At 50.2% G+C, this 27,529-nt stretch overlaps 2 protein-coding genes across 2 annotated transcripts in view; one reads left to right on the forward strand and one right to left on the reverse strand.

The window, feature by feature from the left end:
* Nucleotides 1–26,296, forward strand: part of LOC122365357 (S-adenosylmethionine decarboxylase proenzyme-like) — a 42,401-nt gene extending 16,105 nt beyond the window's left edge. Inside the window, exons 8-10 of the mRNA XM_043336501.1 lie at nt 22,034–22,189; nt 22,574–23,726; nt 25,341–26,296. Of these exons, the coding sequence (XP_043192436.1) occupies nt 22,034–22,189; nt 22,574–22,711 (294 nt within the window). The 3' untranslated portion in view covers nt 22,712–23,726; nt 25,341–26,296. The remainder of the gene's footprint in view (nt 1–22,033; nt 22,190–22,573; nt 23,727–25,340) is intronic.
* LOC122365356 lies at nt 4,222–13,006 on the reverse strand. Its single transcript, XM_043336500.1, has 2 exons — nt 12,737–13,006; nt 4,222–5,584 (listed from the first exon to the last, which is right to left on the reverse strand). Exons 1-2 carry the CDS (start codon nt 12,992–12,994, stop codon nt 4,643–4,645), a joined length of 1,200 nt encoding a protein of 399 aa, XP_043192435.1. The 5' UTR covers nt 12,995–13,006; the 3' UTR covers nt 4,222–4,642.
* Nucleotides 26,297–27,529: the final 1,233 nt, after the last annotated feature.

The following is a 27,529-nucleotide window of genomic DNA, read 5'->3' on the forward strand; positions in this document are numbered from 1 at the left end:
CTGACCTTGACCCTGACCTATGCTTGACTGACCCCTACATGTACCTGACACTCTTGTAGGCCTTATATGATGGCTTGTGCACCGTTTTGACAGAGTTTATGACGAGAGACGCCCATTGCGAGGTTCTGAAGTCCATGTCACTGAAAGCCCGATTTCAGGTGTTTGACCTGACCTTGACCCGACCTGTGACCTCAAAATTCAACTTAAAGGTAGTGTGCCACCTTTGAAAGATTTCCCATTTTATTTTTCCTAGGATAAGAAGCTTCTGTTTTTACCTAATATCGCAAAAAAAAAAATCAAAAATGGGCCTGGAATAGTGCCTTTTTCGCCTAAAAGTTTATCGGTTTTTAGATATGTATAACAACTGTAGTGGGCTCACCTGCAAACAGGCGTCGGGCAACAATCGCGAATGCGGCGCACTTGTGACAATAAGCAAAGGTCATTATAGTGTTACGACCATACGACGTACGGGAATGAGTTATCAGCTGTCTAATTGTAGACAACACAATGTCGAGCCCTAAACTGTAAGCCCGTATTGGTACTGTTTCTTTTATTTGGCTGTCGAACATTATTTATGGTTTGAAATATGATTTTATGTAAAATAATTGATAAGAAAAAGCCGTCTTATAAGTTATGACCCCATTTCACCACACGCAAGTGGCAGAAATGACAATGATCAGCTGACGCATTTTTATTGGCCGAAGTCAGAGCGCGCGGCCCGACGCACCACGCGTATTTGGAAATTCCGACCTCGACGAGCATCAGAAGCCACCTAACAGGCGTGTTCGAAACCGCAGGAGATGATGATGAACGGGTTTATCGAAACTTGATTGGATGAACATATCGGTAATAGCGATTTCAGTGTGTGCATTTATTGTTCATAGTGGTGTGAAATGTGGTTGGGGTACGACCGACAACCCGTCGGGGCGAATTTCGCACTGGGGTACTCAAAATTTGAAGAATTTAAGACGTTTCCATGAGTTTTGAAGGTATGGATAAGTTCTAAAAATCTGGTTCTCCTTATCTGGGCCATTAACTCCATACGGTCCAAGAAAGCTGGCACACTACCTTTAAAAGTACTCATCTGAAGGCTGAAGCGTCTCGTCGCGTTCTTTCGTTTGCCGCCTCGTGCGTTTCGCTGCGCCTATTGGTTCTCGAGTTATCGGCTGGGGGCGTTTACCCCCCCCCCCCCCCAAGCAAACGGCGGGTGGCGAAATACTCCAGCAACTGCCGGGATAGAACGCAGCCTCCCTAGTCTATGTAACGTCTTGACCTTCCGGGATTCACCCTGAAGTCAAGCGTGAAAGAACGTATGAACGCATTGAAAGAACGCCTCCCTATTTAGGAAAAACGCCAACAAGTTTGATCCTCAAAGTTATTAGAGCTTAAAATTAGAAAGTCTATGGGCAATGGCTTGAAATATCACGTTAAGAATGATCTTACGCTGTTAACGTTTTGTCATTGGGAATTGGGACCAACCGTCTTAGAGTACCTAACATCTGCATACTTACCGCTGCAACGTTAGCTTAAAATGTAATGCGTTGTGTACAACGGCAAACAAACATTGAAAGTGTAAACTCCTGAAATTATAGTATGCACCTTTGGAATCTGTGATTACGATTAGTCCCAACTAAGGCTATATAAACCGTGCCAACTATCGTCGAAGTTTGAGAGAGGAGGCTTTCGAATTGAAAGACACTGGTGCTTGGGTTTCTTCACTTGGGACCTTAGATCTGTGCCTTTCAAGTTTGAAAGACAATGATGTCCGGGGCTTTAGGTACCTTAGGTCTTGGGCTTTTGACACGACCCAGTGTCTGGGGCCCTAGGGGCCTTTAATCTGGAGTCCTCGGTACAATCGGTCGTGGATTGCGCAAATGCTGACAGAAATATCGGAACAAAATGATCTCATATCATGGCTTCATGAGCTTCTATTGAGCCCAACATCGCCGTACATAACTGGCCTGAGCATTTTTTGCCTGTGTGTGACTGCGTTTCGTTACGGTCAGAGCAAAAAGCAAAGTGATGTGTGCAGTTGCTCCCTGCTGCTTAACCCGCGCGGGGCTGGGGGGGTAAATTTTACCCCCCCCCCTCGCGAATTTTTGCGATATCTCAAAAACGGCGGCGCGCAGCGCCGCCAAACTTTCAGTACCTTTTCTTACCTCAATTTGACACGTTCCCTGAAAATTTGAGCGACATCCGTCGGAAAATTTTTGAGAAATTGACGTTTTAGTGACGTCATGTTCGTCATTTTCGCCTCAAAAACGGCAAAAGTTCAAACGCCGCTAACATCTTCATTTTTAAAGGAATCAAGACGTAACAAAAAAGGTTATACGTAATTTTACTTTGTCTATCAAATGGCTATCTCCGTTTTTTGAAAATTTTGGATTTTGGCCTAAATTTTTTTCAAAAAACTGACTTTTTGGGGAAAATCATTATAAAATCCAAAATTTTGAGTCTATCGAAAAAAACGGAATATATGTCAGAGAAGTGGTCTATGTGCACCTACATACCAAATTTTAGAAGAATCGGTTCAAAAATATGGGAGTTATTCAAAATTTTATGACGTCACGACACACAAAATTTTTGAAAAATGACTATTTTGGAAGTTCTAGACCTCGTACGGAAACAAAAATAGCACCATTCGATTCGCCGTGAAAAACTGCATCAGATAGACACCTTTTTAAGCCTTAACAACCAACTTCAAAATTTGACCTCACTTGACCTGACCTTGACCTGACCTCGACCTGAAATTCATCCAGAGGTGGTCCACATCACTTATTGAGTGTGCCTTTTGAATTCTATGAGTAAAATGACCCATAAAACATGTGTCGCACATGCCCTTTTCTATATTTTGTTTTTTGGTGACCTGACCTGACCTGACCTGACCTTGACCTTGACCTCTGAATGATATTGTATGCAACGAATATTGTCTTGGTAGCCTAAGAACACGTTTTGGGCGATCAGTCTCAGTCCATGACTCCATTCTTCGGCAACTACGGTGCAAGGCCGATACTGTAGAAACTTGCAATTTGTACCCTTGACCTGACCTTGACCTTGACCTCAAACTTTAAATTAAGTACATGTTTTTAGTAGTTCGTGATGAGAGCTTTCGATTGGCGTTTGAATTTTCCAAATCGGACCGTTAGTTCGGGAGATAACAGGGGGGGTAAAATTTACCCCCCCAGCCCCGCGCGTTCGGCTGGAGACCCCAGCCCCGCGCGGGTTAAAGGGATCCTCCCACCTTAACCTTAGATTTGAGTTGAGATAGCCAAAATGGGGTCCCTGGCTCACAATTACCGGTTTCGGCACTCACAACATCGAGAAATGCCTTTAATCGGAAATATTGAATTTCAAAATTGCAGCATTTTGTTTCAGAGGGGCTTAGGAATACCCCTCTGAATGTGTGACGTCAGCGCAGATATCTAACGATTTTTTAATGTTTGACTAAAACGTTTTGTAGCACGCGGTGGTATATGCTGCTTTGCGCGCAACAAGTGCCGCACTTTCAGCTGCCAAACTATTGCTTCCAAATAAAGTCGCTAGGAACAGCGGAGATCTCAAAAAGTAAACAAAAGTAAAAGTCTAATATCTTGAAAACCGGTGAATATTTTTCGGTGAAATTTGGTAGATATTCGTTTTCGCTCTTTCTGAACCGAGCGACATCACTTTTATGCCAATTCATAAACTTTTTTGAAGGTGGGAGGGTCCCTTTAAATAGCATGTCGTCCTCGCGAATTTGCTGTGTCACATTTATTACCGAATTAGTGTACTCAGTTCAATTAATGAACATAGGTATGGGTAACCGGACATATGTTATAGAGAGATATCGCTGCGGCATTCATGTCATCATGTCTCTTAACTTATTATTTTCGGACCTTTTTCTTCTCTTACAGCTTTTGTTTTGGAGTACCTAACTATCCAATATAAATATTAGAACTTGGCCAAAGAATGAGGCTCATAGCTCCTTACCTCTCCGTTCTTGCATAATTATGTCGCTTAGGTTGGTCATGGCATGCCAGTCTATGGTATACGAGTCTTTTTTTTCATATGTTTATTACATATATCCGAGAACACGGGTTACGAAATTGTCACACCGGTGTCCCCCAAACACGAACATACAGACATACACCATGTGAGACACAGCCTTCCACGCTTAGTCCCCTGTACAGCTGGCAAACGGGAGATAAGTAGCGGCATCGAGCACGGCAAACAACCCCCTCAACCCTACATGAGCATCAACATAACGTTGCGGTGTGCACCCGCCACATTTCATCTGCATTTTGACTGGGCGGCGGCCGAGCTATAAAAGTATAGCTCGTCACCACTCACCACCACGCGACGTGGTGTGGCCCGCCTGCCATCAGCCACCGTGGGCCATCAGCCACCGCCCGCGCCGCCCGGCGAAGGGGTATCGCGGGCGGCGCCCCCTATCCACCGGCCGGGCGTGCGAGCCGTCGACTTGTAGGGCCGGCGCCCCGCACGCCCGGCCGGCCGACCGGCCCTAGTCAAAGAGGCCGGTCCCGGGTTGGCCCGGATGGGTCATGGGAGCGGTGGCTGATTTTTGTTTGTACCTAGAACAGGAATCCCACTACATACACTCCTCCCCCTTCCAATCCTGAGCCCACGTCTGTCCATTTCACAATCAGGTACTACTCGTACACAAGGCTTCCCACAGTAACCCAAAAGTTTCATCGAACCTTTTTCTTCCCCCTCTGCGTGCTACGATGCATTTCTCAACTGATATATACTTTGCAAGATACAAAGAAAACCGCTGTACGCTTTGCTCTTCACCAGACCATCGACATTGCCATATAAACTGTTTTCCTAACAGTACACACACGCGTAAGGGGGCTGCCGTCCATTTTCCTTTTCCAGTTACGTTACCTAAAAAGATATCTTCTGGTGTGAAATGTTTCGGTAAAACAAGCGTATGTTTCAGTCTCATCCAAAATCTCTTTGCGTCTTTACAACCCCAAAAAACATGATATATATCCTCGTTGGGCTCAAAGCAACGGTCACACATGCTAGACTCTTTTATTTTCATCCAATTAAGTACTCTATTGGTAGGCAATATTCGATGCAGGATACGCAGTTGCAACCATTTCAGTTTAAAATCTTGTGTACTTTTATATAGTATCTTAAAGACTGATGGCCAAGAGCTTTGCACTCCTTGCAGTTCCTGCTCCCATTTGGTTTGTGCTTTGCGAGGACAAGACAGCTTATTTGATTTCATAAGTACGGAATATGCCCACTTTGCTACCTTTATAGTTTCCTGTAAAGTAACGTATATCTCCGGCCTTACTTCTCTCACCCTCGGTCTTTTCTCACGCAGTATTTGTCTCCATTCCTTTGGGATTACTTTTAAGATTCTATGCCACAACAGGAAGTTCCCAATGCCATATTTTTCTGTCAGTTGATCGGGTGGCATCAGCCTGCCTGCATTTCTATCGTAAATGTCGTTAATACGTAGCACACCACTATTTTGAAGCTTCTTTTTCGGTATTCCAACCATGTCGTCCAAATTCAAATATCTATTGTGCCACAAAGACTCATACAATACTAATCCGTCTGTTTTGTCCTCTTCTTCATGTGATCCGAAATTATATTTTCACTCTCGCAATGGGCACCTGCACACAAAACAACACTCCCCCGCACCCGCCTGACTCGCACTGCCGAGTCGGCCGCTGCCGCCGGCCGCCGGCACATCCTTGATTTTTCGATCGCCCGCACGTGCACCAATCCGAGCGTGCCGGCGAAATAGATCAGCGCTGCAGTACACAATACAACACAGTACAATCAGCGCTGCCAGTGCCCAGTACATTCCCCCCTGACTTTTAAGTCACTCACGGCCACAATTGCACGGCGGACACGGATTCCGCAGACGTTGTGACCTCCTCAGAGGCGGCTCGGCCCGCCCATCGGCATCGACACCACCGGCATCCGCAGCCAAATCGTTATCTCCATCCACCGCCGCATCGGCGTGCGCTCCAGCGTCTCCCGTCCAGAACATCACGGGCTCATCACCGTCGTCGTTCGCAGACGACGCTTCATAACACTCAGACGGCGCACGCGGGCGTAGGTCTTTTACGTGTCGCGGCACACCACCGACCTCCACGCACTGAGGTGAAACGATACCAGTTATTTCACCCGTCTCGTAACGGCTGTCACACAGGGACGGCGCCACGGATTTTGCCTTGCGGGGGCAGGTTTTCAGAAAAAGGGCCCAAACAAGATGGGGGCCAAACTTTCCGAAATATCGTCAATACCGTCAATACTATGCAAGCCTTTATTTGTACATTGACCTACCATTCCCACAACCGTTGCCTTCTACACAATAACTTTTGTGTTAAAAGACACACTCTTAACCCTCGCCCGTATTGGTGTTTTTCTAGCCACGAACGTATGGGCGGGAGTCCGTTGCCCCCCTTGCCGTTTCGCCCATGACCTTCGCAGAAAAAAACGAGCGTGCTGCTCGTGACGAAAGGAAGCCGATGATACCCAATTTTAAGGTCCTTGGTCATCGGGTAACCTTCCAGGTCAGGCCAATGACCCAAAAGTCGGGAAAATCGGGACATGTTAGAACGTCGCAAAGGATGGCTGCTATGGTTTTTTTCGAGGTGATGATCACGAATATCATGTAAGTGATGAACCTAGACGATATCTTCATGCATTTAGGCCAGGTCGGGTCAGGTCAAGTCAGGTCAACCAGTAAGGGTTTTGCCGCGTATTCGTAGTAGGTGGCAACCGCCTCTGACAGCTTCGTAACATGTTACGAAAGCACCAAAATTACTTCGTAAATGTTCAAATGGCTGCTAAATTTGAATTCAGCTCCAAAAACTAGCCTATAAACATGTAAAACTGGAACAAAGTGAACCGAGGTCATCAAAGGTCAATGAGCTGACCTGACCTTCCGGTGACCTTGTCACCCACCCTAATTCATGGAAGCAGCATCATATCCCATGTTTGAACGCTTGAAACCACGAAAAGACTGCAAACGCGCGGCTCATGCGAGCCGACATACGCTGAATCGCGATTCCGGCCAAACATGGTCTAAAAAAGTAGGTCACAGGTCAAAGGTCATTAGGGTCAGGGTCATTAAATCTTTAGGATAGGTGTAAAATTGATCAACGCGACGGTATTGAAAGTTCCGTCTCGATCAGCCGCTCTTTACGCGAGTTATTCGCGAAAAACCGAGGGGGTCCGTTCGACAACAGGCAAGACATTGTTCGTGTGGTAACATGAATAGGTAACCTTTTTTGGAAGCTGTTTACTATCCTGACCAACGAATTCCACTAAACAACCTGAATCAGCCTGAGCAGCCAAAGTTCTGAACAAAAGCGTGTTTTCAATACTCGAGTTTATCATGCCCCGCCTCCCGGCTGGAAAGTGACTCGGACGGACAGAGTGGCTCAAACAGGAGCTCGGCTCGACAGGGCCGGCCCAAAAACACCGTTACACACATGACACAGGAGCGGCGCCTGGGGTAATGCGATTAGGTTGACCTTAAGGCCCTCGCATGAGTGGTATGGGCCCTCTCAAGTATGGTACGGTTGACCCCGAAGGTTGACCGGCGGCCAGGGTTTAGTGCGGCGTACTCGCGGGCGATTTCGATATCATAGGGACCCTATGAGGCCTAATTTCTATGTTCCCCCGAGACTGGATATGGGCCCTCTGAGGTCTTGAATGGGCATTCAGAGACCTGTTACGCCCCATTAGGCCTAGTATGGACATTCTGAAGCCTGGTATAGGCACTTTGTGGCCTGGTCCCCATTAAGTCTATTATGAACCTTCTAAGGCCTAGTAGAGGCCTCAGAGACCTGGCTTGGCCCCTTGAGACCTGATATGATCCTTCTGAAGCCTAGTTGGGGCCCCTGAGGCCTGGTATGGGCCTTCTGAAGTTCGGTAGATCCTCAGTTTGGCATGGCCATTGGAGCCCGGTAAAGGCCCTTTTTTGACTGGTAGGGACCCTCAGAGGCTTGATATGGGCCTTTTTATACTACTAGGGGGCTTCTGAGGCCTGCTATGTACTCCCTCTCAGACATTCTAAGGACCTCACCAGACCTTTTAATGACCCTCTCAGTACTGCTGCACTCTGCAGGCCCTCGCATGAGTGGTATGGGCCCTCTCAGGTATGGTGCGGGCCCTCCCATGTCATTGCAACAGTCCTCTCAGTACTGCTGGGGGCCCTTCCATGATTGCCATTGACTGACATAACCCTCAGTAATATGTCAAGGTACGGGCCCTCACATTACTTGCGATGGCCCCCTCAGTACTGTTATGGGCCCCCTCAGTACTGATATGGGCCCTGTCACGGCTGGTATGGGCCCTCTCAGGCATTTTACATGCTCTCGCACTCCTTCCAAGGGCCATCTGAGCACCGCTGCGGGCCCTGTCATGACTGGTATGGGCCCTCTCCTTCTCAGACATAATATGGTACTTACCTCCCAGACCTTGCCTGGGCCCTTTCATATATTGAATGGGCCCTCTCAGACGTGGCATGGGCCCTCTTTGGCCCGGGCCCTTTCTACAGCCTGGGAAGATAGGACAGGGCCACAATCACCCAAGATACAAAATAAATGATTTTCTTTCACTTTTTTTGTGCTTAATTGGGCCCTTTTCCAAAAACATGGGCCAAAGCCCGTAAGTTTTATCTTGGCGGCGGCACCTTGAGAAGGCCCCTTTTGGCTTAATTCCCCACTCCTGAAGTCATTTCTACAGCTCTGCCCAGAAGTCTTCTTTCTGCACAGTCAGAGAGTATTCCGCCCATACCTGACCTGCTGGCTGAAAGAGGGCCCCAGTGTTCAGAGTTGGGGGGGCGGCTGCCCCCTCTGCCCCCCCTGTGGCGCCGTCCCTGCTGTCACACCGCCCGTCGGGCGGCCTAACCCACACTTTGTCTCCTGGACAAAATACACTTGGGTCCGTCGCCTTCCACTCACGAGCTACGTTATCCTGATCCACGCCCTGCACGCGCACTCTGTATTGATACAGCCGACAGGCCGGAGCTGAGTCCGCCGTCGTGTCATCTTGTGGGAGCACGTTGTAGCGGAAAACCGCCTCCCTAATAGTGCAGTCTTTTCGAGCCGCGATGACCTTCACAGTTCTATGACAGCGTTCAATCATTCCGTTCCCAGAGGGCACATGAGCGCACCGGAAACGCATTTTTATCCCCCAGTGACACGCAAAGGCTCGGAATTGCCTGCTCCGAAAAGCCGGGTCGTTATCAGTGAGTATCTCACTCGGCGCGCCGCGCTCACAGAACACAGATTCAAGCTGGTCAATCACCGCTGCACTCGTCTGCAGCCGCAAGGGCCGCCATATGGTAAACCGGCTCGGACCACAGTCGACCAGCGTGAGGTAAGTGCCGCCCCGAAAGTGCGTGATATCCATCGCTACGCGCTCCCACACCGTAGCAACTGACAGTTCACCTTTCTTCCATTTTACCGGCGCAGGGTCGATAGAGCGGCACGTTTCACAGGCCAAAACAACCTCTCTGACGACACTCTTAGACACCTCCGGGAGGGCGCGTCTCACGAAAAAGTACGTCATTCGAATGCCCGGATGCCCAGCCGTGTGATGAATTCTCCTCACCTCATTCAATAGGGCGTCATCGTCCTCTTGGCGGCCGTTCCCCGACGTGGTTGTCTCGCCGTCTCCGTCTCCGCGAGCCGGCGCGGGACCGGCCGTGCCGAGCGCGGCGTTGACAGCGTCTCCGTCGGAGTCGGACGAGGCGGTGCCACCGGCCGCGGCTGTGTCTGAGACAGCCGCCCCGCCGGAGTCGGCGACCGCTGCGGCGTCTCCGTTCGCCGTCCGCCCCTTCATCCACTTCTCCGGCACCCTCGTCAGTGTGTCGGCCTTGTTAGAGGCAGACGAGACACTGAACACGCTCACACTCAAGCCATACTCATCGACGAGAGCCCTCAGTGTGCCGAGCCGGCGCCTGATCAACATCTCAGACGTCGCCTTCGATCGAAGTCGCGCCCGACCACTCAGCAGGTCACTAACCCAATGATACACAGTCCGAGAATCGACCATGAGACGCATCACTGACACTCCCCACTGAATGGCCAGGTTAACCCCCTTCAACACCGCGTCCAGCTCGGCCAGATTTATGTGGCTGACGTCATCACGAGGCCTCAGCCAGCTCGCGTCCTCTACAATCTCACCTCCCACTTCGAGAGCAACACCGAGAGCGAGTGAGCTTGCGTCAGTCCACACAGTCGCTACACCGTCACCGACATCCCACTGACCCTTCGCTGGGTCATCTGCTCTCACTCTCGCCACCAACTCGTTCACCAGCCGCACGACATTTTCATCACGAACTGGCTCGTCCCACCCGTGCGCAGCCTCACTCACCAGTCGTTTCACGAACGAGGCGGCAGGACGGAGCCAGCCGCACACAGGGTAATGGCTTGTAAGCTGTCCACACAGCGAGAACACGCTTCGCTTTGTCACTGGTGTCGCCAGCACGTCCGCGCACACTTCACTGTCCCGGCGCCACCGGAGGTGCCCGTCACGTTCCCCCCAGACACGGTGACCCAGGACGCGAGCGCCGCTGTCTGCCCTCACCGGCTCCTTGCTCTCCAGTCCGAAGTTCCTCAGGTGCTCAGCCACGTCTCGGGCCGGAAGCACCGCCTCATTCACCAGAATGTCGTCCACATATGATGACACGGCCGCTTCCACCTTCGCGTCCTGCGATAGCACAGTTTCCAGCACGGCCTTCATCACGGAGGGCGACAGGTTCATGCCGAAACCCAATCTCGTCAGACAATGCCGCTTTCCTCTGTAGATCACTGTTTGGTAAGGCCAGAGTTTCTTGTCGACGTGAATCTGAAGGTAAGCCTTCTTCAGGTCCAACAAGGCCACGTCCGTTCCCATCCGCCGCCACCTGCGCGTCTGCTCTGCACAGACGTCGGCGTCTGCCGTATGAGTTGTCAGGTGACGATTGAGGGGCCGGAAATCCATGACCGGCCTGACCTTTGTCTTCTGGACGACCGCCATCAGCGGAATGAGCCCCTTCGGGGGACCCATCTCGCTCTCATCATACTCTCGCAGCCACCCATTCTTCACCCAGTCGTCTAGCTCCGCCTCATATTCGGCACGCGCTTCTGCCGGCACTGGGTACTCGTCCACGTGACTGGCCAGGTCGGGCGGTGGGTTACCAGCGGACCACTCCCATGACACTGTCCACTCCCGCCGGACCGGGTCGAAGGTGACGCAGAAATCTTCTCTGTCGACTCGCAGCGACCCCTCCTTCACCGGCGACGCAGCGCACGCCTCTCCTGCCGGCTCACAGCCGAAGTGCACATCACCGGGCGAGTGGACAAGCACTCCACCGAGCTCTCTCACTGCATCCATGCCCGCTATCATGGAAAAGCCGAGTGGCTTATCCCTCACCACCAGCGCGCTCACCGTCACCCGCCGCAGCCCCGGTACGGCCACTCGCACATCAGCAATGCCAACACATTTCAGATGCTCACCGCTCACAGTCACCGCGTGCAGCTCACGCCGGTGCCACCGCCTGCACAGCGAGACGTGAACGAGAGTCCGACTGCAGCCGGTGTCCACGAGCGCTGCACACCTCGCCCCATTCACATCCAGCTCCTTTATCGGCAGTGCGCCAGCCCACTTCAATCCCGAGAAGAGGCCGGCGCAGGTGCCTCCCCTCGCTGGTCGTTTCCCTCCGGGCAATATGCGGCGATGTGGCCCCAATTCCTGCACCGATAGCACTGAATCTGGGTGCACCGGCTGCCCGCACGCCCGAAAGGCGACGGTGACTCGCCTTCGTCGGAGATCCGCTGCTGTCGCGGGGTCCGCGCCTCACCACCAGCGGGGCGTCCCGTAACGTCACGTGCCGGGCACGCGCGAGCATAGTGAGTGAACTGGCCGCAGGAATAGCACGGTCCCCGTCTCCCTGCGCCCGCTTCCACCGCCGACCCGCGGCTCCACCGGCGCCGGGGTCCGCTGACGTCACTGCCGGTTGCCATGGCGACCACTCCCTGACTCTCACGCAAGATGGCGCGAGCCCGATCAGCCAGCTCACGCAGGGGGAGAGAGTCGACGCGAGCCCCTGCCTTCAGCACTTGCCTGACACTGTCCGGTAGTCCCGTCACGAAGGCGCAGCTGATGCCTTCTTCTGTCATGCCGCCAAAAAGTGACGCCAGCTGTTCCAGCTCAGCGAGGAATATGTCCACGGACTCGCCTGGCCTGAGCCGCCGCTCTGCGAAACGTTCATACGCAGAAAACTTATCCAAGGCAAATGCCCTTCTCAGGGCCGACTTCACCTTCTCGGCGTCCTTCTTATCCTCGCTGGGAAGTTGCCGGTACACAGAGAGCGCACCACCTCTAAGCCTAAGCGGAATCACGCACTCCTGTGGGGCCGCCGGCGTCTGCAGCGTGCAGACCATCTCCACTTTCTCGATCCAGTCCACCACGTGATCTTCTCCCGACCCGTCAAACTCTGGGATCAGCTTAACGTCCAGGCCCGCCATTGTGCCGAAATAGCTTGTGATCCGAAATTATATTTTCACTCTCGCAATGGGCACCTGCACACAAAACAACACTCCCCCGCACCCGCCTGACTCGCACTGCCGAGTCGGCCGCTGCCGCCGGCCGCCGGCACATCCTTGATTTTTCGATCGCCCGCACGTGCACCAATCCGAGCGTGCCGGCGAAATAGATCAGCGCTGCAGTACACAATACAACACAGTACAATCAGCGCTGCCAGTGCCCAGTACACTTCAACCATTGTTTGCCAAGCTAGATAAATCTCCCTCCAGAATTTGTCCGGGAACTTGCATTCGACCTCCCTTTTGGATAGCTTACATTCAAATATTGAAAGATTTCCTCCTATTAGGAGTTTGTTTTGCACTACAAATTTCCACTTAGCGTGATTATTTTCATCCAAAAATTTTTTGATCCACATTATTTTCAGGCTGTCCGCTTGCGCTGATGGATCAGGAACCTGCAGCCCTCCCTCACCATAATGGTTTTTCATCGTGGTCCTTTTGATTCTATCTCTTTTCCCGTTCCATATGAAGTTGAACATTAGACACTCCAGTTCTTTCAGCATCCTCTTACTAGGTTTTTCTAACACCGACATATGATAAACGAGTTGGGACAGCGCCATTGATTTGATTAAGTGAATTCTACCAAAAGGCGTTAATCCACGTTTTATCCATGGGTTTAATAAATTTTTTAATTTAGCTATTTTGCTTGCATAATTTTCCTCTGCCATGTTCCTCATCATCGGGCCTATTTCAACTCCTAAATAGTTCACCTGTTTTGTCCAATTTAGCCCATATTCTTTACATAGAATATCCTGTCTTATTTTATTTCTTCCTATCCACATGATATTCGTTTTACTTTTGTTCAGTTTTAGTCCTGACACCGTTTCAAACTCCTCACAGGTTTTCAGTGCTGCAAGTAAACTTCCTTCCGTTCCGTCTAGAATTAATGCTGTGTCATCCGCGTAAGCGGACATCTTAACTTCAAAGCCGTTTATGTGTATGCCAGCAATACTATTTCTGGCACGAACAGTTTCGCCGAAAGGTTCGATGCATAGTAAAAACAGAAGACAACTCAAGGGACACCCCTGCCGCAATCCCCTTCTGATACTGTAAGGCCGAGACAGGTGTCCGTTCAAAGTTATTCGCGCCGTAACAGGATCTTGATCCGAGTCTCTGTACAACATGGATATCCAATGTTTAAATTTCGGTCCAAAGTTGAACTTATCAGTTACTTCAATCAAGTAATTCCAATTCACACTATCGTATGCCTGCTGTAAATCACAAAACATTATGAGACCTGGAATGTTTTGCTCGCTAGATTCGTTCATCAGATCTATTAAGAGTCTTACGTTTTCCCCGATATATCTTCCTTTTAAAAATCCTGTTTGATCTTCATTGATGTGATCATTAATCATTTTGCCGAGTCTTATAGCTAATGTCTTCGTAATAAGCTTGTACAAGACATTCAAGAGACTAATAGGCCTCAGGTTCCTCACCAAGTGAGTACTTTTACCCTTTTTGGGTATTAAGGTGGTGGTACTACATGTTAACAACGATGGAGCTTTATCTATCTCTATCAATTCCTGAATTACCCCGAAAATCAATTCTTTTAATTCGTTCCAGAAAACTTTGTAAAACTCAGACGTAAAACCATCGGGACCTGGGCTAGCCCCTTCTCCCATCGTTTTCAAAGTTGATTCCAGTTCCGTGATGGTTATTGGCTGTTCCCCAATCTGAATTCGGTCGTGAGGTAACGGCTTAATATTGGATAGGAAAGTTCCCGAGTTTGCCTCTGGTGATACTCGGCATGGCGCGTACAGTTTTTCAAAGAAAACAACGCACTCCTCCAGCATGTCCTCAATGTTACTGGATATTTTACCGGGAGCGGTATTTTCTAATTCTAAGGCCATGTATGGCCTAAAACCCTTTTTAACACGCATTAATTTATGAAAGTATCTTGAACCCTTTTCTCCAAATTCTCGCCAATTTACTTTGCACTGAAACATGTTTCGTTGAGTTTGTTCACCTACTAATTCATCCCTCTCCTGTTTTAGTTTAAAAAGTCGTTCTCTTTCCTTTTCATTTGGCTCGTCACATATTGAATTTATTTCGTTTTGCAGCAGCTCAAGTCGTTCTGATCTTTTTCGCTTCATTCTGCTGGAGAACTTAATCGACTCTCCCCTGATAGCACATAGCACAGTCTGTAAGACCGTATGTTTACTTATGCCTTCAGTATCATTTGATGCTATGGTTTCAGGAATAAAACGCTTCATATAATCTACGTATTCTTCGTTGAGAAGAAGATTGTTGTTTAATTTCCAGTAAGACTTCCCCCACGCTGTTTTCCCAATTTGCACTTCTAAGGTAATCAGTTTGTGATCCGCCAGATATCCATCAAGTATTTTTGCTGTCGGTTTGATTTGTTGTGAAAGCAAACATTCACTAATAAGAAAAAAATCGATCCTCGATTTGCTCATCGGGCGACTTCGCTGGTAGGTGAACTTTTTCTTCCCCGGATTTTTCACACGCCAGATATCCACCAAGTCTTTGTAATCCATGAATTGTGCAATTGCTTTTTGACACCTGTGGTTGTTAACAACTCGTTTTGCCCTGGTAAGTCTGTCAATTTTCATGTCTAACACAGTATTCCAATCGCCTCCCAAAATCATAGCGTCACAACTGAAGCGCTCAATACTTTGAAACAGCTCTTCCAAAGCTCCAGGTTGATCATAGTTGGGTCCATATATGTTCGCGATTACAATCACTGCCCCATTTATTTCGGCTTGCATGACAATATATCGCCCATTTTTGCAAGTGTCAATTCCAAGAGATTCTATTCTACTTCCTGGGAGCAGGAAGATGGCCACACCCCTACTCCTACTGTCGCCGTGGGCGAAGAAACATTTGCCGCCCCACTCGTTTCTAATGATTGCTTCTAATTGTTGGTCGCTGTGCGTCTCCTGCAATAATATTACATCGGCGTTCATGTTTTTCAGCCATGTAAACAGCTTACGTCGTTTTGGCACTGTGCCACTTGTTGCTTTGAGCCCATTTACGTTCAATGATACTATATGAATTGTCAGCTACTTTAATTCGGCGTTTGGCACGCCGACGCCACCGACAACCCCCGAGCGGCGACACGTATAGATTAACCACGGTACGGTGCGGCCCGGAGCACACACAACACCAGACACAGTTTCCTTAACAAGCTAGCAACACATGCGGACACTTCACCGTCCCTTAACCTACGAAGCGAAAACAAAAACTGAGCGTAATTGCACGAAAGCTCCGAACGGGTCTTAGTCGCGCGACATCCCTGTACACGGCCGGCCCCGACAGCGCAGAGCGGCCGCCGGGTCCTGTCAGCTCCCTATTTCGTCCCGCCCCTCCCTGACGTCTGGTCTGGACCTCTACTCAGTCCAGGTATGACGTGACGTCACTGTGACACAGGAACGTCAACTCCGGCCAGTTCATTCGAACATCCCCTCCGGCATACCCCACCCCATCCCTCTCACAACACCAGCCCCCGGTCCAGGCCCAGGCCCAGGCCCAGTTCCCGGTCCCGTCCACCGGCCAGACGCCGTCTCCCCACACCCCTCCCCGCTGCGCCGACCGGCCGACCGCGCTGTCAGTCTGACCTGGCTCAGACTTCAGGCACAGTGGGCGTCGCTAGAGCTGCCGGCTTTTACCCGGCTCGGTGCCCGCGTCTCTGTACGAGAAGGCTCCACTGACTATGCATATACAGCCCAAATCACTAGGTCATGAATTTCTGGAGCACCTCCTGCACCGAGTCGACGCGTACGTTTTCACCAGACTTCTTGAGCTTATAGAACACATGTCCCTGTCGAGAAAAAGCCGTATAAATCTTACCGTCCTTTTTGGCCTCACCCAGTGTCCGGAGCACCTCTGCACGCTTACGGGACAGGCACTCGCTGACATAGAGTCCGCTCCCTCTCAGTTCCAGTCTGCGCTGATAGACGGCGTCTCGGATGGATCCGGTCCCGGACTGTACGAATCGGCAGATGATCCGCGGGTCCCCTCTACCCGGCAGCCGATGAGCTCTGTCGATGTCGCGCAGTGTCACTTTCAGGTCCGTGAAGTGTCGGCGCAGCAGGTCCACCGCCAGCTGCTCGACGCTCTCCCCTGCCGCCGGCATCTGGCCGGCCGACGGCTTTTTGGGGACGACGGAGCCAGACAGGATGAGCGACGGCAGTCTGGAGACCCGCTCGTTCTCCTCCACCTGCGTCTGTAGCTCTCCGAGTTCCCGCTGGGTGTCCTTCAGAGTCGCCCTCACTCCCGCCAGCTCTGCCTCCTTCTCCGCCAGCCGGTCCTCCACCTTCCGCAGCCGCTGACCCATTGTTACAAACTGTTCCTTCATGACTTCTCTAAATTGATCGAAATCAGACTGGATTTGCTCTCTCAGCCTGGCCAGCGCCGTGTCGAGCATCGTCTCGAATTTCTCCCAGTCGCTCGCTGTATCGCGAGACTTGGAGACTGGATTTACGGGCGACTCGGAGTCCCCCCTGCCGCGTTTACTTGACGAGGCGCTAGAGCTGTCCATTTGGCGGATCATATCCGTGACTGAGCGCTGTCGCAGCGTGGATTCGTTCCTCCTTACCGGCGGTGTGGGGCGTGGCCCCGCCACCGGCGAGTCTGGCGAGTCGACGGACTCGTGCGCAGCAGCGCCGTTCATACTGCGCCGCCTCAGCCACGCCCGATCAGCACCGTCCAGCACCGCGTGGTAAAGCACCAGTCCGCTCACACTTTTCACGATTCCACCTTTGCTGTCCTTCTACACTTGTCTCTCAGCGGTTCTGTTACCGCCGCCCGGGGCCGGCAGTGGCGTCAGCCAACAGTGACTGCCCGACCTGACCGGGTCACCTCACCGCCCCGCCACACCGCCCGGCCTGCGGAGCGCCGCGCACGCACGTCCGCACCTGGCCGAGGCTCCGGCCGAACTGAACGAGTCTTATGTTACTTGACTGTGACGCTAGTCTATGTAGTTATTATCACTGAGTATGATATACGAGGACTGAGGAGTGTTTGGCACTAGTCTATGGCACAGTGGTGTCTCGTGCTTTAACGTTTTTCTCACGCACGGTGATACTTATCGGCAATAGGCCTGTTGTTTTGCACTCCACCGTCCATGCTGTCAGCGCCAGGGCCACTAGTTGCATATTGGTCTGACTGCCATTGCACGCTGCACAAATATTGCTCTCGTGCCGACAATGTCAGAATAGTAATGACTTCTGAGACTACGAAGAAGAAATGCAAACAATGACTTATCTAGAAGGCAGTGGCGGCGGAAGCGGGGGGGGGGGGGGGCAGCGGGGGCACGGCGCCCCCCCCCCCCATCTTCCAGGGTGGGGGTGCAAACATATCTTTTTGCCCCCCCCCCCCAAATTGTTATCGACGAAGTACCACAATACTTCCATACTACGTCATGAACATATGCCAGTTTGGCTGAGTACCTTTTTAAGTTAATAGAGCGAGTAATTTGGAATGGATTGATATTGTTGTCAATGTCGTCGTACATATTTTGATCACATTGGCTAGCATTTTGCAGTGCGAGTGTTACCAACCAAAAAGGTTTGCAATAGCCAATAATTGGCTAACTTTAATGACGTCATTGGTTTAAAGGAAGCAAGTTGTTCAACGCGAACAACAGTCACGGTGACAGCCACAGCGTGCTACACGTATTTGAACTGGACTTGCCGCAGTGGCGCGGGAACCAGAGGGGCGGTTCCCGGGAACCGGCTGGAGGGGCTAGCGGGGGCTGAGCCCCTCCAACTTTTCGGCGGGGGGAGGGCTCGTAATGTAGGTATTTGAGACCCTCCAACCGGAGGAATCGAAATCGGAAATCTACCAACATAATTTCATAGATTTATTACCTTTTCGAAATGTTAACCAGAAACAACCTTCATTATGGAGCGTTCTAACGCAGAAGACTGTGACAACATGTAAGCACATATTCATTCTCTAAATACCATACATTTCCACCAAACGCCCTCCACACATAATGCTCAGAAATCAAGCAGCTATCTACGAGCTACCGGTAACCGGAAGAGTAGGACGGAACGCGAGTGGCCCGGCATGCGGACGTCACAGAAGCGCGTCTGAGCGTGCCACAGGCCTTTCCCCGCGACTCTGCCAGACGCCAGCCGGCATAGACTCGTGAGCCGGGGGGCAGCATGGGGGTAGCCTGCCCCCACAACTCTGGGGCCGTGGGGGGCGCAGGCGCTGCCCCCACAAAGTTTCATAGGGCCAGGAACCGTCGGGGCAGCTTGTCCTCCCTATATTAGCGGCCGTGGGCCTCAAAGAAAAGCTGAATGGAAGACAATACCTATTTAAGTAAAAAAATCCCCCTCTATACCTGATTTGACAGCTCATGTGTGAAAGCTTTAAACGTTTATTCCAAGTTACCAAAAAGGTAGTTCCTTGACTCAGATGAGACGGGATATCTCACTTTTTGCAAATGTTTTCGTTTCGATTTTTCGTTGTAAAGGCCAAGGGGTGAAAAATAAGTGGCCTAAAACCGGTGAGAAAACTAGATTTGGGGGTACCCTAGGTTCCGGGAAGGATCAGGTGTGCCCCCCCCCCATCCCAAAATACCTTCCGCCGCCTCTGCTAGAAGGGGGCGGATTTGGCGGATCGACCAATGGCGGATTGGCTTATGACCAATAGCGGATTTACCGTTACATTCTGATTCCGAGCAAATGCCCTTGTGACGCATGGCCCGTGCTCCTTTTTCATCTGTGACGGCATCTTTTGACGCATTCTGGAATGCAAAGCATATGTAATCCACTTTCGTTACAGTGCTGCAAATGTAACTTTAACATGGACCCAATCTTATAAGTGCTTTAGAATGGATATGACAGCACTGGCTGAAGTGAAAATACTACTGGTATCACGTCTGTAAATGCTAACAATTGCCGTGAATATAACAGTACGCCCTCGATAAGATTGGGTCATGGTCCGTTTTAGCGACATTTGGTATTTTTATGCACCTTAGACTGGAGTGAATCCTGCGAGCCATTGCAAAAAGATATCTGTGTGTGATTTTTTTCTCACATTTTGCATTGCTCACCCAATGCGTCGATAAGTACAGGGTGTCCCATAATTACCCGGACATTGTTAATTAGCGTATAAAATAAGGCAAACATGATTGCGCTTTTTCCTTTTTACCGTCCTATATGTAGTCAACTAGGGTGGCTGTGAAATAGCACATGCAATAGATACGCTTGTTACAAGATCAGCCGACAATGATGGAAAATGCCAGCCATTGCTGGTCTCAGTTGTTTTACGGGTCTCCCGAAACTGGGTGTAGGCCTGTTTTCTTTGACCTCTTGCCGGAGGATAATACGATCATATAAGATAAACTTGACATCAAAGTGTTCCCAGGCCGTAAGGTATCATCCCCCAAAACAAAAATTTCTGCCTACGCCACTTTTGCTGCGTTTTTTTTTTACATCTGGAATGGAGAAGCTCCATGTCTGAACATTGCGCAACCTTTGGCTTCCAACAGATTTGGTTTCCAAAACAAACCCGTTCATGGCCATTTGGTTCACGGCATCCAGTTTTCGCACTGGTAGAATATTACCGCAGTAGTACCCTGTGCTAACGGCTGTCTTTGGGCCATCATATCAAGCCCAATGAGTGCGCGGTGGCTCAAAATGTCTCACAATTTGATTTTCGACGGGTGCCTGGCCGTCTCTGCTGTTGGGGCGTTGTAGCCATCTGACGATCACACAAGCCTTTTTCGGCCGGTTCAAATGACATAATACCTTCGTTAGACCACAAAGTGTGCCTCAATATACTGTTTTGTTGTATATGTTATGCTTTTGGGATGAATTGTAGTGATTTGCGCTGCTTTTCCCGTAGTTTTCGCATATTTTTCTGGCGAAGGACCCCAAATTCCAAAATTTTGTCGAAGATAGTGGTGCAAAGTAGACTGATGTTTTGTAGATAATCCTGATCTATTGTTTAGCTAGTTTTTAGCTAGATCGGTGACGTTTGTTGTCTATGACAAGCAACCACTTGTTTGACAACTGGTGCATGGCCCTTTTTGGCCGAGCCCAAGCTTGTCAATCAGGTTTATCTCTTGCTCTCTCTGGCTTCGTTAGCTGATATAATTGCGCTTTGCTCAATCCTTACTGCTTGCAGATGAGCTACTGAAGCTCTCCAGCAAAAACCATGCCGAAAGTTCGTTTACAAAGTTGAGAACGGGAGTTGATTCACCATGGTTGCCTATTAGTGGCTTAAGCTGAAAACGGAAAAGGACTACTCTTACTTGACTCTGGATAATAATTGATTCGAGTCGTTACCGGCCACCAAAAGCACACAGTCCCCAATCTCGATAGCTAAGGGATATCTTATAAAAGTATGATGCTTGTATATCATTAGAAGCGAGCGCAGTCGTACTTTTAGCCAGAAAATAGATGTCCGGGTAATTCTGGGACACCCTGTAGATGTAGTTCATATCATGCCGCAAACCTTGATGTATGCCATTGGTGAACTAAAGTGCACGAAAAATAGCTGTAGACTCCAGCGCCGCTCGGTCACTGCTGACCTGGGTCACTAGCACCACTGACCTGGGTCACCAGTGCCGCTCGGTCACTGCTGATCTGGGTCACTAGCACCACTGACCTGGGTCACCAGTGCCGCTCACCTGGTCCCGGTTTCTGTCCACGCTGACCGGCCGCCGCCGTCCCCGCTGACCCAGGGTAATACCACTGACCGGCTGTCCCCACTGACCGTCCTCCACTGCCGTCCCCGCTGACCCAGGGTAATATCACTGACCGGCCGTCCCCGCTGACCCAGGGTAATACCACTGACCGGCTGTCCCCACTGACCGTCCTCCACTGCCGTCCCCGCTGACCCAGGGTAATATCACTGACCGGCCGTCCCCGCTGACCCAGGGTAATATCACTGACCGGCCGTCCCCGCTGACCGGCCTCCTCCGCCGTCCCCGCTGACCCAGGGTAATATGTATCACTGACCGGCTGTCCCCGCTGACCCCGCTGACAGGTGATATTCCGGCCTCCACCGCCGTCCCCGCTGACCGGCCGTCCCCGCTGACCCAGGGTAATATCACTGACCGGCCGTCCCCGCTGACCCAGGGTAATATCACTGACCGGCCGTCCCCGCTGACCGGCCTCCTCCGCCGTCCCCGCTGACCCAGGGTAATATGTATCACTGACCGGCTGTCCCCGCTGACCGGCCTCCACCGCCGCCGCCGCCGTCCCCGCTGAGTGCTGACCCAGGGTAATATCACTGACCGGCCGTCCCCGCTGACCGGCCTCCTCCGCCGTCCCCGCTGACCCAGGGTAATATGTATCACTGACCGGCTGTCCCCGCTGACCCCGCTGACAGGTGATATTCCGGCCTCCACCGCCGTCCCCGCTGACCGGCCGTCCCCGCTGACCCAGGGTAATATCACTGGCCGGCCGTCCCCGCTGACCCAGGGTAATATCACTGACCGGCCTCCACCGCCGTCCCGCTGACCGGCCTCCACCGCCGTCCCCCAGGGCTGCTACGTGACGATCCACATCACGCCCGAGACTGAGTTCAGCTACGTGTCGTTCGAGACCAACATCCCGCAGTCGTGCTACAAAGACGTCATCAGCCGCGTCGTCGACTGCTTCAAGCCCGGCAAGGTGCTCGTCACCGTCTTCGCCAACAAGGTGGGTAACTTTGTCCATCAACTGGACGTCAGTTAGGTACAGCTGAGCTGGCTAACTCGTTAGCTACTTACTTAACTAGTTCAATAGCAGAGCTGCTGTGCTGTCTGGAACTGCGTGAACATTTCGGACACTTGATCTAAGGGTAGGACGAACGGAAGGCGATTGTATCCGACCAGATAGCTACCACAGCCATTGCATTCGTAGTTTCTTTGAAATTAAGCGTATACCGCCACAACGATCACCGAAAGCCCCTGTTTCGTCCTGAATGCTCATTGCTCAGTGGTGATTCTGGCTCGTACAGAGGTGCGAAGTCCTGGCCCTGGGACAACCTAACCTCGGCACCGTCCGAGCTCCGCCTGACCCCCTCTGTTCGCTGCTCCCCAGTCGTCGGAGGCCAACGAGTTCGCGCGCCAGCTGAAGCTGCCGACGCTGCGCTCTGAGTACCGGCAGCGCGACCTGCAGTACTGCAGCGTGCGCGGCTACGACCTCGTCTACGCGCTGTTCGAGGAGTGGCCCTCCTAGGGACTGGCGCCGCCGGCCCGCCGACGGCACCGCGTCGGCGGACGGCGGCCGTACCGCACCGCACCGCACTGCGAGCTGAGGAGCGACGCCGGCCGGCGCACACCCGCCACCAGCCGGCGCGTCGACGCTAGCGTGGATAACATCTCCTGAGCCGAGTCAATTAACACGAGTATGGCTGCGTGGATGGGACGGCCGCGGCGGGCGGTGCGCGCCGCCGGTCCGCGGCCGTCGGTAGGCTGCAGCGGGCGGCGCGCCCGGGCCGCCCGCTGCCCTCAGGTTCACTCCTGTGATAGTACCGGTCTCCTTCAGGGATGGGTTGTCGTTGGTCGGCCGTGTACTGTGCTGTGTTGGCTGCGTCCAGAGCTACGTCGGCTCGCTAGTCGCTCCTCAGATCTCAATGTGTCGTGTACAAAGCGGTGTCGGCCCGTCTGTCCGCCGCGCGGGCCGCCTCTGTTGGCGCTCCCGTCTCCTTGGTCCTGACACAATGCTCGTCCTTTGTTCACGCTCTGTAGGCTGTTGTGACCCAAAACCGGCTCAGTTTTGCCCCGCCTTGGCAGCCCTTCGGGTACAAGATATAAGAATATCGTTACTCAGCTACCAGGGAAATTGTCGTTCCTGCTTAAATCCCCCATTTTCTTTAATATGTTCTCAAAAACAAAATTAACGGGATTCGAATGTTAATAGAGCCTTTGGGGTGAATTTTTCACTGCCTTGCTTTGTATGCATCTGCTAAGAAACAAAACGTTTTTTTATTTATCGGGGCAGCTTTTACCAGGTGCACTTAACATTAACAATTGCTTAACAGTTAATATGCCTTATTGCTATAGATGCAGATCCAGAAGGGTAACCATTCGGGAGATATGTTGTATGTACTTTTAGCGTGCATGAACGGGTAGGTCTTGTAAACGTTTAGAAGGGCTATGTTTTGCCATAATTCATCAGTTAAAGGGAATGTTAGCTGTTGACAGTTCTCGTGTTTTTCCGCTATTCTTGACGAATGCTAGAAAGAGAACTGCAGGGCCCAGTTTCACCAAGCTCTGTTTGGGGTAGTTTCGGCGAAACTACCCCAAACCAGTTTCACCAAATGGGGTAGGTTCTGATTGGCCACTTCCAAACTACCCCATGGGGTAGTTTTTATTTTACCCCAAATTTGCCATGCAAACAGATGCTCACGGTCCGTGAGCATCTGAACAAGCCAATCAATCAGCTGTTTGCCGGCAATTCTACCCCAAATATCCGACCAAAATTACGGCTGACATTCGTGGGGTAATCTGTGAATATGATACGAATTGTGAGCAACAATTGACAGTAAAATAGTAATAAGAACATATTTTATTGAAGTCCAATCACCTGTCATGTTTGAGTATGCATTATTCATAGCATAGATACTTCAAGTTTCATCCAAATATTTTACTGCATGTAGCCTGCACCACCTATGCTTGTGATCTGCATTGCAACACCCAAAAGAAGCATTATAGATGTCGCCGATAGCTGAATGCCAGGATTTTTACTTTTTTAACTATTAAAGGTTTTCCTTCAACAGTGACCTTGAATACCGGATGAGGAAGCCTTGAAATATAAACAATAAAAATGCACATTCTTCACGGTGGTTATCTACATGCTGACGATGTGTCTTGTTGAAATGATCATAGTACTTCAACTTGTGTGATCTATTCAAATTATCATTCGAGGTATCTATATGCCTTACGGTCAATGTGCAAATATCCAGCAAATGTCAAGACGCTAACAACTGAAATAAAAATAAAAATGCCGTACCTAAATCAGCAAGAGAATGTCGTGCATACCTAGGTAATTCTCATTAGAAATAAAAAGCAAATGGTGCAAGTAATGCGTAATAAGCAGTTGTTAAAAATACCAGGCCAAGTGGATTCGATACTTTCCATATCTATTTTTTTATTTTTGTCGCTGTTGTGCATATCTCAATAAAGTTGCGTTAAATGGGCCGTGCATCTGTAGGTACTGTATGTATTTTGTAATGCACATTAGAAATAAAAGCATCTGGTGCAAAAGATTCGTAGTTAAAAGTCGCCAAAAATACCAAGCAAGGTGTATTCGATACTAGTAAAACATGCACTAATTTACTGAAACATTCTAATTATAAAACACTAGGTAAACATCTAATCTAATCTAAATCATCTAATTTAAACCACGGTGACTATAAATAATTTAAACATCTAATATAAACATCAAATTTACTAAAACACTAATTAATTTTAAAACATTCGATACTATTCGATAATAAAACATGCCATTGTTCTGTAACCTATCCATCAAGATTCGCGGTTGTGCATTGCCATTCCTTTCTCAATAAAGTTGTGAATCTTGGAAACTGAGGTGCCATTGTGCCATCGTTACCAAGGTGATTGGTAGACAAATACAAGAAGCCAAATCAAATGTGTTCTTCATTTCACGCCGTCGTGAAATGAAATTCTCGACCAATCAAAACGTTCCGTTGTTTTGCTGATGCTGCTTGCTTAGCAAACATTCACAAGAGACGCCGAAACTACCCCATGGGGGTAGTTTGAGCTGGTGAAACTGGATTTTACCCCATGGGGCAGAATGGAAATCTACCCCATGCCGAAATTACCCCACTTGGTGAAACTGGGCCCTGGTGTTTTCCTTGATATTGTTGTTCTTAATCCTCAGGCTGGACAACATAGGACACGTTCGTACCACTTTTTTTTTGCTCCAGTTTGGGAGCGACCAAACCCCTTACTTCAGCAGTTTGTGGTTCATGCGTCTTCTCATAGAAGTACCCTTGTGCTGTTAAACGCTGATTTTGTTTATATTGTATGCAGGCATTAACTAGAAGCTCTACATAATTTGATCTGACCGCGGCTGTCCGGGTCGTTGGTTCAGGAAGAGTCGGAGTACAGGGGAGTACTAACTTTTCGTGGTGTAAATAGGGAAATTTGGTTAATATGCAATTTACGAGGTTTCTGTTTTTTCCTAACTTTAGAGATTCCGGTTTATAAAAGCCGAGCCGTGGCTGTTGCCTTATTTCGAGTTTCACTAAGTATGTAGGACGCTCAGTTTGGCAGGGAAATGCTGCCGCAATATAGGGTATTATGGACTCTAACCGTAGCTATTGTTCCTCATTCGGATAGCTTTGCAGTGGTTTATGGCCGTTTGGTGCTTTAGACTGAAGTGAGACCTCTGTAGTTCAGATCCGAAGTAGTTAAGGTGAAAGCTATTTCGAACGTAATTTTGGCCTTAATTAACGATAGTTGAGATCCGATTTTGAACACAGATTTTGTGTTTCGAAAAGTTTCCTTTCGGTGTATTTTTTCGGTCCAGCACGATCTATTCCCATTTGTTCAGCATTGAAGCGAATCTCGATGGCCTTTTTGTTGCAAACCTGCTAGATGGCCTAGACTATTCATCTTCTTTCTGTACTTTCACTGAGCCAGAATCTAACATTATTATTATGTGGTAAATTGTAGTCCAAATAGTTTTACGTCTGTTGGTAATTCTAGAATGAATTTGGATGGCGAATGGCGAATTTACGCTGATTGCACTTCTGACAGCCCTCTTCAAACCGGAAATAAACAGCATCCTGAAAAATGAATGTGTCTGCCATTTCCTCAGCGCTGAAGTTCAGCCGCTTGTGCCGGTACCAGCCAGGACTGAGCTGGGGTTTACAGTAGTGTGGCTCTTTATTCTAATGCCGGCCACAGAGCGCGCCGTCCGGTGGTGGTTCGTGGCAACGCCTACGACCCAGCTCTCTGGTTTCCGTCTGCGACTGTGTGCTGATGCGTGGTGAAATGTTTAAAAGAATATGCACTAGCCAAGTTCGTAATTGGGCCGATGCACTAAAATCCTCCCCGGCACAGGCCGTTGGTACGTAGTCATGTGTACTTCTGGTGTTACTCGGCCAGCTGCTCCTTAATGGATACTTTGTCATTTCTTCTTACATTTACATTATCCATTACACATAGTTGTCTGCTGGGAGGTGCTTGATCGTTTGTGAAACCCGTTTCCTAAACGTAACCCGTTTCATTTGAGAGTATGGTCGCTCTGCCTCATGTTCAGCCTTAAATTTTCATAGATTTTTTTCTCAGTCACTTAATTTCTAACTTCAAAGTTTCTTCATTATATGACTGGCGGATCGGCGTCCTACCAATGCCCCGAAACTGGAGGACCCTTTGCACCGAGCAGGTTCTACAGAGCTGTCGTGGTTCACGATGTCCCATATGCAGGACGGACAAATGCGGCTCCCGTCACATCCCAGCGGCCAGCCCTCGGGTGAGACGTTAGCGCGGTGTGTAGAGCCCGCCGTAGGTAAATCGGGTAAATCAGCGCGTCTCAGCAGGCCCGAGGGACACGAAACCACTCGGATGACTGGCCACATCACCGCTCCGACGACCAGTCCGGACTCCGGAGAATGTGCTCCGAAGGAAGGCGATGCTCTCTTCCCTCCCAGCCGCTGGCGACTTCTCGGCCTGGAGCACGGAGGAGAGCCGAGAGGCCTCAAGAAAAAGAACGGAAGGATCTGGCACGACTGGCAGATTAGATTCACAGATGGTGGAGTGAATCTAGGGACGTGAGGGCCGAGGGGTGATGGCGGCTCTCAAGCAGTGTGCTACATCACTGGAGGCCACGATGCGGATGGTGAATCAAATGTATCTGTCGAATCCAGTAACAATAAAAACTGTTTCCTCCCAAACCTCCCTTAGTTCCCAAACGCTGGCGGTCGTGGAGAGCGGGCCATGGATTAGGGTGGTCTGTATTTAGGCCCTTGGGGTGGTCTATGGCCCAGGCCCAAGCTCGCTGGTTTAATATATGTATTATGTAAGG

Source organism: Amphibalanus amphitrite, unplaced genomic scaffold (assembly GCF_019059575.1).
Source record: "Amphibalanus amphitrite isolate SeventyFive unplaced genomic scaffold, NRLGWU_Aamphi_draft 000734F_arrow, whole genome shotgun sequence".
Classification (NCBI taxonomy): Eukaryota; Metazoa; Arthropoda; class Thecostraca; order Balanomorpha; family Balanidae; genus Amphibalanus; species Amphibalanus amphitrite.

Coding starts and splice junctions, on each gene's coding strand:
- LOC122365356 (XM_043336500.1), bottom strand. CDS start 12,994: ATGAAAAACCATTATGGTGAGGGAGGGCTGCAGGTTCCTGATCCATCA. Junction 5,585..12,736: donor CTTGGCAAACAATGGTTGAA/GTGTACTGGGCA, acceptor GGATCACATGAA/GAAGAGGACAAAACAGACGG.